We start from the raw sequence: 13,522 nt of genomic DNA, 5'->3' as shown, positions 1-13,522 counted from the left end.
TCCAGAATAAAGATCCACTTCTGTTCCCTCCGACCCAGTACCTCGGGATAGTTGCCACCCCTGATGGGACGGCGAATCACCTCGAGGACCGAGAAGGAGAGGTCGGAAATGGAGTGGCCGCGTTCCAGCCAATGTGTCAACAGGGGTTCGTCCGCTCTGCCCAGACGAATGTTCGAAAAGTGCTCGATCATGCGAGTCTTGAGCATGCGGGTAGTCTTGCCGACATACAGCAGGGGGCAGGGACATTTAATTACATAAACTACTCCTTTCGTGACACAGTCAGAGTCAGTCCGAATTTTAAATACACGGCCCGTGGAGGGATGAACAAATTCCGTGGATAGCTCAGTGTGGCAACACATGCTGCAGTGTCCACAAGGTTTGTGTGTAGCATGCATAGAGGATGTAAAATCAACCGTAGCAAAGGTTGTATCTGTGGACAAAGCCGCGTGTACAAGCCTGTCACGTAGATTTTTGCCCCGCCGAAAAGTGAAGCGGAGGGGACTGTGCAGCAGCTCAGAAAGTGAAAGCGCCGTCCAATGACGGCGAATCATGTTAGCAATGGTATTCCCCAAAATGGAGAATGGTAGAATACAATTGTTTGCAGTATCGTCTGGCTTGGTGGAGGGTAGAAATAACCAGTCCCTATGGGTATACAGTGCCCTTTTAAAAGCTCTCTTAATCACCATAGGGGGGTAGCCGCGTTCCAAAAAACGGGTTGTCAAACCCTGTGCCTGTGTCAAAAATTCATACCGGGATGAACAAAGGCGGCGAAGCCGCAAAAACTGTCCGGTGGGAATATTGTTTTTTAAGGGGCGGGGGTGGCAGCTATGATATTGAAGAAGGGTGTTACGGTCGGTATCTTTTCTGAACAGTGTGGTCTGAAAACTGTCCCCTGCCACCGAGATCAAGACATCCAGAAAAGGAATAACTGAAGCATGTAAACAGAAGTTGAATTGAATGTGTGAATGACATGAGTTGAGCCAATCTAGGAACATGTAAAATTGGGGCTCAGTGCCCTTCCAAATCAAGAACACGTCATCTATATAACGTCGCCATTCATGAATAAAGCCAAACCATTCCGAAGAATATAGAAAATCCCGAGGTACTGGGTCGGAGGGAACAGAAGTGGATCTTTATTCTGGACACTGTTTCCTCCAAAGGATTAAATAAGGATATTGATTGGTATCTGTTTAACTGAGTCTTGCACTTTGCTGTCATGTTTAAATTTTAACTTTGACAGTTCTCGCGAGACTGTCATGTTCCACTTTGACAGTTCTCGCGAGACTGTCTGCTTTCGCGCCCTTTTTCACCTTAAATGGTTGTCAGTATTGAAGGCGTCCGCGCTCCATTGAATGTTTGAGAAGGTATGTGTACTATCTCCAGAATTTGTTTGGCCATCTTTTCACCACCATATTATGACTATATTATTTGTTTATGTTCTAGATTGAAATGTGTGTGCTGGTCCCCCCCGATGCAGCCGAGCGAAACACGGTCCGTGTCGGGGGATCGCTGTAAAATTGTGTGTTATACAATTTATGGAGTTGCCGCTTGAACATTTACCTACCCGGTTCTACCTTGAATTGGAATAAAAAGTTATTTGGAATTTTTGGTGGTGATACAATCTATCTTGCACCAGATTTCAATTACCCCAATATTGACTGGGTAAATGAAACATCAGGACTTGCTAGAGACATAAAGTTCCTGGATGTAATAAATGACTGCTTCATGTAGCAATTGGTTCAGGAACCAACAAGAGAGGGAGCTATTTTAGATTTAATTCTTAGTGGAACACAGAATTTGGTGAGAGAGGTAACGGTGGTGGGGCCACTTGGCAACAGTGATCATAACATGATCAAATTTAAACTGATAACTGGAAGGGGGACAATAAGTAAATCTGCAGCTCTAACACTAAACTTTCAAAAGGGAAACTTTGATAAAATGAGGAAAATAGTTAGAAAAAACACTGAAAGGTGCAGCTGCAAAGGTTAAAAATGTTCAACAGGCATGGACATTGTTTAAAAATACCATCCTAGAAGCACAGTCCAGATGTATTCCACACATTAAAAAAGGTGTAAAGAAGGCAAAACAATTACCGGCATGGTTAATAGGGGAGGTAAAAGAAGCTATTTTAGCCAAAAAATCTTCATTCAAAAACTGGAAGAAGGATCCAACAGAAGAAAATAGGATAATGCATAAGCATTGGCAAGTTAAATGTAAGACATTGATAAGACAAGCTAAGAGAGAATTTGAAAAGAAGTTGGCCGTAGAGGCAAAAACTCACAGTAAAAACTTTTTTAAATATATCCGAAGCAGAAATCCTGTGAGGGAGTCAGTTAGACTGTTAGATGATAGAGGAGTTAAAAGGGCACTTAGAGAAGATAAGGCCATCGCGGAAAAATTAAATGATTTCTTGCTTCGGTGTTTACTAAAGAGTATGTTGGGAAGATACCCGTTCCGGAGAAGGTTTTCATGGGTAATGATTCAGATGGACATGAACAAAATCACGGTGAACCTAGAAGATGTGGTAGGCCTGATTGACAAACTGAAGAGTAGAAAATCACCTGGACCAGATGGTATACACCCCAGAGCTCTGAAGGAACTAAAAAATGAAATTTCAGGCCTAATAGTAAAAATGTGTAACCTATAATTAAAATCATCCATTGTACCTGAAGACTGGAGGATAGCTAATGTAACCCCAATATTTAAAAAGGGCTCCAGGGGCGATCCGGGAAACTTCAGACCGGTTAGCCTGAATTCAGTGCCAGGAAAAACAGTGGAAAGTGTTCTAAATATCAAAATCACAGAACATATAGAAAGACATGGTTTAATGGTACAAAGTCAGCATGGCTTTACACAAGGCAAGTCTTGCCTCACAAATCTGCTTCACTTTTTTTTTTGAAGGAGTTAATAAACATGTGGATAAAAGTGAACCGGTAGATGTAGTGTACTTGGATTTTCAGAAGGTGTTTGACAAAGTTCCTCAGGAGAGGCTTCTAGGAAAAGTAAAAAGTCATGGTATAGGTGGCGATGTCCTTTCGTGGATTACCAACTGGCTAAAAGACAGGAATAAGAGAGTAGGATTAAATGGACAGTTTTCTCAGTGGAAGGGAGTGGACAGTGGAGTGCCTCAGGGATCTGTATTGGGACCCTTATTTTGCAATATATTTATAAATGATCTGGAAAGAAATACGACGAGTGAGGTAATCAAATTTGCAGATGATACAAAATTGTTCATAGTTAAATCACAAGCACATTGTGATAAATTGCAGGAAGACTTTGTGAGACTGGAAAACTGGGCATCAAAATGGCAGATGAAATTTAATGTGGATAAGTGCAAGGTGATGCATATAGGGAAAAATAACCCATGCTATAGTTACACAATGTTAGGTTCCAAATTAGGTGCTACCACCCAAGAAAGAGATCTAGGCGTCATAGTGGATATCACATTGAAATTGTCTGTTCAGTGTGCTGCGGATGTCAAAAAAGCAAACAGAATGTTGGGAATTATTAGAAAAGGAATGGTGAATAAAACAGACAATGTCATAATGCCTCTGTATTGCTCCATGGTGAGACCGCACCTTGAATACTGTATACAATTCTGGTCGCCGCATCTCAAAAAAGATATAATTGCGATGGAGAAGGTACAGAAAAGGGCGACAAAAATGGTAAGGGGAATACAACAGCTCCCCTATGAGGAAAGACTAAAGAGGTTAGGACTTTTCAGCTTGGAGAAGAGAAGGCTGAGGGGGGATATGATTGAGGTGTTTAAAATCATGGGAGGTCTAGAAAGGGTAGATGTGAATCGATTATTTACGCTTTCAGATAATAGAAAGACTAGGGGGCACTCCATGAAGTTAGCATGTGGCACATTTAAAACTAATCGGAGAAAGTTCTTTTTCACTCAACGCACAATTAAACTCTGGAATTTGTTGCCAGAGGATGTGGTTAGTGCCAGTTAGTATAGCTGTGTTTAAAAAAAAAAAGACTGGATAAGTTCTTAGAGGAGAAATCTATTACCTGTTATTAATTAAGTTGACTTAGAAAATAGCCACTGCTATTACTATAAACAGTAATATGAAATAGACTTAGTTTTTGGGTACTTGCCAGGTTCTTAAGGCCTGGATTGGCCACTGTTGGAAACAGGATGCTGGGCTTGATGGACCCTTGGTCTGACCCAGTATGGCATGTTCTTATGTTCTTATGACAAGGCCACCTACCACAAACTTAAGGGTTTCCCACTCCCTATATATGCAGCTGGTCTGCAATGCCAAGGCAATTATCATGGATGTCGTGGCCAGGTTTTTTGGATCCAGTAATAATGACTACATCCTCTCACAGTTAGGAATTCATGATCACTTATAGGAAGGGCACATCACGGAGGGCTGGCTTCTAGATAGGAATGCACTTATTACTACCACCACCACCACACAGCAATTTACCTTTTCATTTTGTCTCCCTCATATCTTGGTATACAGTACTGATCCAGGAGAACTGCTCCAACCTTACCCAAGGAACTATCCTGCTGCCCACTACTAAAGGATATCTAATTCTACTTTTCCCTGTGATCTCCCCTAGAGGTGACAGAGGATATCTATTCAAAACCTGGCTCATGATCCCACTAGCTAACTCGCAGACTGCTGCAGATATTTACTACAGGGTGCACTGCCAGATCAGGGCAGTCACTGAAAGAGCATTAGCCTACTGAAAACACAATTCTGCTACCTGAACACATCTGGGGGCTGCCTTCTCTACAAACCCACTAAGGTCTGTAAGACCTTTGTAACCTTCTGCATTCTTCATAATCTTGCCAAAAACCAAAGCCTGCCTCCAACAAAGGGAAAAGAAAATCATCTGGATGAAGAAGAGGAGGAGGAGGCACACAAACAGAGTCAGGAGGAATTGCAGGAGATATATTACCAGAGTCATCAGCAGGCTAAACTGGAATGGAGCACTCTGATACAAAGACATTTCAGAAGATGAAAGCAAATTTATTTATATGAGTGCTTGGTGTAGTAAAAGTTATATACAGTCAACCCTTTCTTGGCCACCCTCTGTTTCTGGAGTGATATTCCAATGCCTTGGGCTGTTCCAATCTCATGCTCCTTGACAGCGGTGTCTGATCACAAATGATGCTGCCCACGAAGGGCCTGAAAACTGGGGGCAATGGCACAGGCTTATAGCTGCTGGAGGGGCCTGGAAGTCTGTGCTGCTCCATGGAGGGAATGTGAGGCTGCAGAGGTAGCCTGGGAGCAGGGGTGTAGCCTCTCCTCTTCAGCCACCGCACTAGCAGAGGACAACACTATCACGAAAGAGGGTGATTATCCCACTTATGCCCTCGGAGTGAGGGTAACCTCTATCTGTGGTGGTGGCAGTATTGCTAGAGGTGTTTCATGTTTAGACATTCATTTTCCAGCTATCTGTAAGTAAAGTATTTTATTTTCTAAAACTGCACAGGTATGCAGAGTTTCTTTCTGGAGAGATTGACTAGTGGGCAGGAAGAGTCTCAGTGAGTAAAAAAACATTATGACCACAAAATACTCTCCTTTTCCCCCACTGTGCAGGAACCCCAAGAGATCATGAGGCCTTACAAGGTCCATAGTCCTCACAGTGTGCCCATATGCCCAAGACCTTAATTGGATGTAGGCCACTTATATAAATACATAGTACTTTACTTTATTACATGCAAACACTTTATATGCCTTTCCTGTATAAACTGCTCATCCTGATGGCCTTCAGGACGTGAGGTGTCCAGATCTTCCACACCTCTCGTAACTGCCTGTGAAATGATGCTGAATGACATCCATTCTGCTGCAGACAAGGTGATCTGACTTGCAGCCCCTTCATCTCTCATCCTGGCCTGCTTCTGCTTCACTTAGCAAACAAGGTCTTGAAACTTGTGACTCAGGTCTTTCACACTTCGGTTACTGTAGACCATCAACTTGAGCCTTTAGACATATCTTCTTCCACATCCTCTCTTTCCTGTATGAGCTCACTCTCCTGAATTCCAGCCCATACAGGATATTCTAGACTTTCATCACCTCATGAACAAAAAGGTCCATCTCCCTTTGCAGGAAGCTGGGTTTCTCCAGGAGGGCTCCCCTCTTTCCAGACATAGTGCAAGTAGGTTGATAAGCACCAGGAGAAAAGCTTTTATACCCACACACAGGCATAAATGGTATGTATTTACATATGAAGTTAGCATGTGGCACATTTAAAACTAATCGGAGAAAGTTCTTTTTCACTCAACGCACAATTAAACTCTGGAATTTGTTGCCAGAGGATGTGGTTAGTGCAGTTAGTATAGCTGTGTTTAAAAAAGGATTGGTTAAGTTCTTGGAGGAGAAGTCCATTACCTGCTATTAACTGACTTAGAAAATAACCACTGCTATTACTAGCAACGGTAACATGGAATAGACTTAGTTTTTGGGTACTTGACAGGTTCTTATGGCCTGGATTGGCCACTGTTGTAAACAGGATGCTGGGCTTGATGGACCCTTGGTCTGACCCAGTATGACATGTTCTTATGTTCTTATATAAAGGGGTGGGATTTAAGCAAGTAATATTTATACATGAAAATGATTAAAATTGATAACAAATGTATGCATGTTTATTATATTTTGCATAAAGTCCATGTCATGTAATGGTGTATATGTACATTTCCCACTAAGATGTGTGCAGAGTTAGTCTATAAATGGCATAGCAGCAGGATCCTTCTCATCATGGACTTTCAATGCAGGTCCAGTGTGTATCACTATAGCTTTTGGTGTGGATAAGACTTAGACTGGCTCTGATGACATGGAGCCTGCTGCTATCCCATCTCCAGAAGGAATATCTTGTGTATTAAGAAAGCAAGACGTATAAATTGTGAAAAATTAACACAAGGGCAAGAGTCTTTATATAGACTTTATGGATACAAATGCTAATCCAATAATTATGAAGTTCAAAAGGTATTTCTTATTCATGTATTATTAAAAATGTATGATATACATAAATTCTTACTTCCTAAACAAGTGAACCGTATGTTTATAGATCACCTGACATTCTCATGATGGCAAAACAGAGCCAGAGATTCCACTTCTAATCATTATATACAAAAACACTTTTGAAGTTTATGTTTCCAGCGCTGCTATGTCAGAGCAGTGCTAGAGGTGCCAGGAGCGAGGCTGGGATGAGAAGGGACAGGGGGGACTGGGGGAAGGGGTAGGTGCTAGAATTCTTCATTGTGGGTGGGTGGGGGTAAGTTGGGGAGGCAGACGTTGGGGTGTTTCACAATCGGGACCAGGGCCCATGCATACAATGTCAGGCACTTTGTTAAGCTTTAAAAAGGTTAAGAGAGAGCGGCATGGGGAAAGGAGACTATGGCCTGACAAGGCTTTAGTATCATGCTTTTGGAGGGGTTGGGAGGGGATTGGTCATCCTATAGTCTGAACTTTATTTTGTTGGGTAATGACAGCACTACTTAGCCAGATATCTGGTCACACAAGGCCAGTAACAAGAACTTAACCAGCTATATTCAAGTACAGCCGGTTAGGTTTTTATTATCCAGCTATATGTACCCAGATAACCTTAGGCTGGTTATATTCATTACATTTATATTTATTTATTTATTTATTTATTTATTTAGGGTTTTTATATACCAACTTTCTTGATACAGATCAAATCAACTCTGTTTACATAGAACAATAGCTCATTAACAATAACAAGTCAAAACCTCAATTAGAGGAGTCAGAGTGGGAGCAGAAAGTAAAAAGTTACATTGTAACAAGGGTGAGCAACTGGGAATTGGAAGTGAAGAGTAAGAAAAACCAAGGTAGGGAGGTATAAACAGAGAGAAGGGGCTTGAAGCCAACCTCTAGAGATTAACTCTAGCATTATAACATGATTATGCGACACTCTGCTAGTTTATGTAGTAACATGAGATAACTGAAAAACAGCTGATCGGATACTATATTGGCAGAAATAGTCTAGGGGCAGGGAAAGGCTCGACCGAACAGCCAAGTTTTGAGTTTCTTTTTAAAAGTTATGAGGCAGGGGCCTGCTGTTAAGTGTTGGCCTATAAGTGTTGGCCTATAAGTGTTAAGCGATTAACACATTTATTAAAATGTGTTAATCGTTTAACACTTATAGGCCAACACAATGTACAACACAACATACATAATTAAAATAATTATCCCGCTGAAAATATGGGACAAGTTATCCAGCTAACTTTAACCAAATAACTTGTCCACTAACCGGCCTACTGAATATGGAGCTCTAGGTTTCTAAAATTATCAGTACAGCAGTATCACATTACATTAGGTCTCATAAATATCAGAGGGACATAGCTTGGGGGCCACTTCAGCACTCAAGAGGAAGGGGAAGAGCCCCATTGGGGCTCATGTTAATCCCAGTGACTAGCGCAAAAACTTTATTACCCTTAAGGACATAAGAACTTGCCATACTGGGTCAGACCACGGGTCCATCAAGGCCAGTATCCTGTTTCCAACAGTGGCTAATCCAGGTCACAAGTACCTGGCAACTCTCAAACAATAAATGAATCCTCTGCTGAGGAATAGTTACATTTTTGTGTTATTGGGTGGGATAATGCAAACCATGTGTGTTTAAAGTGATTTGTAGCAATGCCATGTTATATTAATGAGTTGCTTTGCATGAATTTGCATGTGATACAGTTTAGCAGTATTTTTCCCGTGTCTGGTGATTATTTTTGTGTTAATGGTAATAGAAGTACATATAATGCCAGTAACACTATTTAGTAAATAAACAGAGCCCTATTTAATCCTTTAATTTATGATAACTATTGGCCTCTGTCATGAGAAATAAAAAGTATGAATGCTATCTTTTTGTAAGTAAAAGGAAATACAGATTTTGAATGTGAAGGTGTATACTGTTACCTGCTCTAAAAAGATGATTTACTTCAAAATGTAATCATTATAACCACATCTGTATATTATTTTATTATTTTCAGAGCCCAGACAGATTTCAAATGAAGGCAGCATTAAACGATTCAAAAGCTAAAGAAGCAGCCGTCCATGACATGGGAACAGTAGAAGTCTATAATGCAACAATATGTCATATGGCGAGCCTCTGCCACTATGGCAGCCAAAAAGGAATTTATTTTTTACCTTCTCCTGGCTTACCCTTCAGGATGCTGTAATACTGAAACCATCAGCTCTACTGCAAGGGCTCCGGCGATCATGGCTAACCCTGGTCGGCTCACTGTGCACTGCTGATCCAAAGTACGATCTCTGGTTGACTAAAAAAAAGCAAAAAACTTGAGACATGTACTACATGTCCAATTTTTTTTGTTTGAATGGGGGTTAATTAATGTGAGACATTTAGTTGCTTACTGAACATCATGTTGCCATATTCTGGAGTACTGCTAAATGAGGAATCTCACCAGGAAAAAATACATTCACAGTTTTCTCCAGAATTTAGATTTGCTATCCAAGAATACAGCTCTCTCCCATACTTTTTTTATGACCAGGAACTGTCTCTTATTAGCACCTAGAACGAGAGCAATCTTTCTTTCTTATCCTCATTACCAAAAAATATTGTGGGGATGCCATCATCACAATTTTACTTTGATCTGTATTTTCAGAAAATAGTTGAGACCACATGTGTAACTCTATAAAATCCCTCTCATATACCCCTTTCAACTTTAACTGTATCAGAAGATGCAACATTTAGAACACAAATGTGAAACTGAACTACTATTGTTTCATGAAACCCTGTGCTGCATGAGAAATATACCGTTTCTTCATAATGTTTATCAGAAACATAAGCACAATATATATTAACAGTTGCACAAAATAAAAAAAAAACAAACACAAGCTTTATATCACTTTTATATTATAAATGCACATTAATTTTTCTCCTGTGATAATTATAATATAAAACCGATGAAAAACTTACCTGATAACTTCCTTTCCTTGAGTCCTGCTGGACCAGTCTTTACACTCGGGATTTCTCCACTCCTCAGCTGCTGGGGACAGAGGACACACCTCCTTCATGACCTCATCACTAGTTATAAAGGAAGAATGGCTCTAGGCCCTTGCCAATAGCCTTTTGCAAAAGCAACTGGACCCTTGCCAATAGCCTTGCTATTGCTTTTGCAAAAGGCTATTGGCCCTTGCCAATAGCCTTTTGCAAAAGCAACTGGACAAAGACCCATAGCCCCTCCCCACCAGAAATACTTTGAGTGTATCTGGATCTCTCAAAGCTAGCATCCCCCTAATTGAGGATGTGGAGCGAGGGAGAGAGTCTGGCTTAACTACGTCTGTGATGGCAGCTCGTGCATTCCTGGATGGGTCCTGGACTGGTCTAGCAGGTGTCAAGGAAAGGAAATTATCAGGTAAGATCAAATTTCACTTTCCTTTCACTCCTGCTGCACCAGTTATTACACTCGAGAGTTACCAAAGCTGCAGTTAAGCTGGGTGGGAGGAGGACAGGGCTGCCTTAAGTAGCCCAACTCCACAGGCCACATCTGCTTTCGCTGGCACATCTAATCTGTAATATTTAAAGAAGGAATGCAGGGACAAGTAAGAGGCAGCCTTACAGATTTCACCTGGTGAGACCGAAGAAATTTCTACTCAAGAAGTTGCTTGCTCCCTTATGGAATACATATGAAGTGCCGCCAGAGCTTGCCTACCATTGAGTAAATAGGCTGAAGAAATTGCTTTTTTACTCGACTTAGCTAGTGTGGCCTTGGAGGCTGATTCTCCCTCCCAAGGACCTGCAAACAACATGAACATTCTGTCTGTCTTTCTGAAGAGGTTGGTCACCTTCATGTATCTTAGGAGAATGTGGCATACATCCAAAAGATGCAACCTTTCCTCCTCACCCTGATATTCCCTTTCTACAAAGGCTGGGAGAGATACCACCTAGTTTAAGTGGAAGGGAGACACAATCTTGGAGAGGAAAGATGGTACCAGCTGGAAGATGACAGAGTGTAGAGAAAACACTAACTAGGAGTCTCTACACGAGAAAATCTGCAGGTTTGAGATTCACTAAGCTAATAGCTACCAGAAAGATGGTCTTAATTGAAGGGTCCTTAGTAGATGCATGTTTTATTTGTTCAAAGGTAGTACACACTAGGGCTCTGGGGACCAGACTGAGATCCCACTGAGGGATGACAGACCAAAAGGGGGGCCATGAATGCATCACTCCCTTCAAGAAGCATACTATATTTATTTATTTATTTATTTATTTATTTAACAGCTTTTAATATACCGGTGTTCGTGAGGCACATCACGCCGGTTTACAATAAAACTTGAGAAAGGAGGAAAATTACAAAAAACAGGGAGCGGGTGAGGGAGCAGATGAGAAAGGGGGGCGGGAGTGAGGGGGATAGATAGAGGAGGAAGGGATAGCAGTTGAGAAAGTAGAGGAGAGTAACCATAATTGTGGAGGAGATATTTACAGGAGGAGATATTTACAGCAGGACTGCAGAGGTGTGATAATTTAAAGCAGGTTATACATTATAACTTATTTACAGTAAGATACAATTAACTTATGGCAAGCTAATTCAAGTACGTAAATGAAGATCCTGAGACAATATAATGAGTGAATAAGCTCATAGAGACCTCATATTTGGATGCCAGCAGGCTAAGCTAATATAAGCTTTTAATAGCATTCAATTATATTTTAATCATTGGTCTCAGTGGGCTGGATGTAAGGGGCGCTTTACCAAAAAAGCTGCCCTTTTATGCACATTGAGCCTGGAAGTACTTGTAAAATGGATTGCTCACATGCTTAAATCCGAAGGTGTACTTATCTTGCCTTGTCTGTCAATGAGCCTTGAAATGATGTTGAAAAAGTGGTCAACTCCGACGTTGCCCCTAATAAGCTAATTCAAGTAGCATGCTGGTGAGAGATCCATAGGAGGATACAGGAATTGGGGTGGGTGGGGGGAGGCGGGGGGGGGGGGGTCTAGGGGGTTGGTTTCAGAGGGGGGGGATTGTCTACGGGGGGTTGGTTTCAGGGTAGGCTTGTCTGAAGAGCCAGGTCTTGATGCCTTTTTTGAAATTGGGCAGGGAGGGTTCAAGACGGAGGTGTGTGGGGAGGGAGTTCCAGAGGGCAGGTCCTGCGATGGTGAAAGCTCTTTCCCTGGTGGTGGAGAGGTGTGCTGTCTTGAGGGGGGGTGTGCAGCTATTTGAGAACCCCTGATGCAGCCCCTATAGCAGGTTAAAAGTGCAACCTGTACCTTCAGAGGACTTAAGGCCAAGTACTTGACCAGGCCCTTCTGCAAAGAGTCTAAAATTCATCAAGGGGTAGAATTTCAAAGGGATATGCGCGTGCCCCCCCGAAAACCTACCCCAAACCCCCCCTGTGCGCGCCGAGCCTATTTTGCATAGGCTCGGCGGCGCGCGCAAGCCCCGGGATGCGCGTAAGTCCCGGGGCTTGCAAAAAGGGGTGGTCAGGGGCGTGGCCAGGGGGCGCGGTTTGGTATCGGGGGCGTGTGGGCGGTCCGGGGGCGTGGCCAAGTGCCCTGACACAGCGGCCTGTGTCAGGGCCTCCATGCCGGCGCGCGTAAGTGACTTTTCCGATAAAGGTAGGGGGGGTAGAAAGAAAGTTCCCTCTGAGGCCGCTCCAATTTCGGAGTGGCCTCGGAGGAAACGGGCAGTGTGCGCAAGTTGGCCTCGGAGGGAACGGGCAAGTTGGCCTCGGAAGGAACAGGCAGTGAACGGGCAGTGTGCGCAAGTTGCACAAATGTGCACCCCCTTGCGCGCGCTGACCCCAGACTTTATAAGCTACACGCGTATCTTATAAAATATGGTGTACTTTTGTTCGCGCCGGTGGCGCGAACAAAAGTACACACGTGCGTATGTTTTTAAAATCTACCTCCAAATGTCCGAGGAAATTTTCTGTTCCCAATAGAAGCCTTCCAATAGGCACCACACTTGAATATAGGCTAATGACGTTGAGTTTTTATATGTCCTTAACATGGTCACTACCATAGCAGGTTAGCCACTAACACAGCAGGGTAGCAGCCCCTCCTTCACAGGTGCACCCTTTCAGGATCATGCTATAAGAAAAAATGGAGACAGGTCTTCATTGGTATTGAGCCATGCCACAACAGCCAATGCTCCCTGGGGAGCTACAGAGGAGTTCCTGCGAGGAGCCTTATTAGATCTGCATACCATGACCTTCTTGGTCAATCTGAGACTATCAGAATCACCACTCTGTCCTCTTTAATACCCTGCCTATGAAGAGAAAGGGTAGTTAGACATACAAAGTCTTCCACTTGGCCAAAACTAAATCAGAGCATCTATTCCACTGGGTCCTTCTTCTGTCTGGTAGCTGAAAAACATATTGGCTTTGGAATTCACTCAGGTTGCCATCAGGTCTATTTATGGGGGACCCCATTGTTAAACTATCATATGGAAGGATTCCTGGCTGAGCTCCCACTACCCTGGGTCAAGTCTGTTTCTGCTAAGAAAGTCTATTTGGATATTTTCTCTTCCTGCAACATGAGATGTTGATAAAAGCACCAGGTTTCTCCCTGTCTACCTGAATAGCATGC

General features: G+C 42.6%; 1 protein-coding gene across 2 annotated transcripts in view; it reads right to left on the bottom strand.

Annotated features, from left to right (window-relative positions):
* ATG7 (autophagy related 7) overlaps positions 1-13,522 on the bottom strand; it is a 533,052-nt gene that overhangs the window by 336,702 nt on the left and 182,828 nt on the right. For both annotated transcript variants that reach the window (XM_029600773.1, XM_029600774.1), the window contains exon 15: positions 9,138-9,253. In XM_029600773.1, coding sequence (XP_029456633.1) covers positions 9,138-9,253 — 116 coding nt within the window. The remainder of the gene's footprint in view (positions 1-9,137; positions 9,254-13,522) is intronic.

The sequence above is a fragment of the Rhinatrema bivittatum genome, chromosome 4 (assembly GCF_901001135.1).
Source record: "Rhinatrema bivittatum chromosome 4, aRhiBiv1.1, whole genome shotgun sequence".
Lineage (NCBI taxonomy): Eukaryota > Metazoa > Chordata > Amphibia > Gymnophiona > Rhinatrematidae > Rhinatrema > Rhinatrema bivittatum.
The sequence above is the reverse complement of the archived record's forward strand: the minus strand, read 5'-3'. Positions and strand labels throughout refer to the sequence as shown.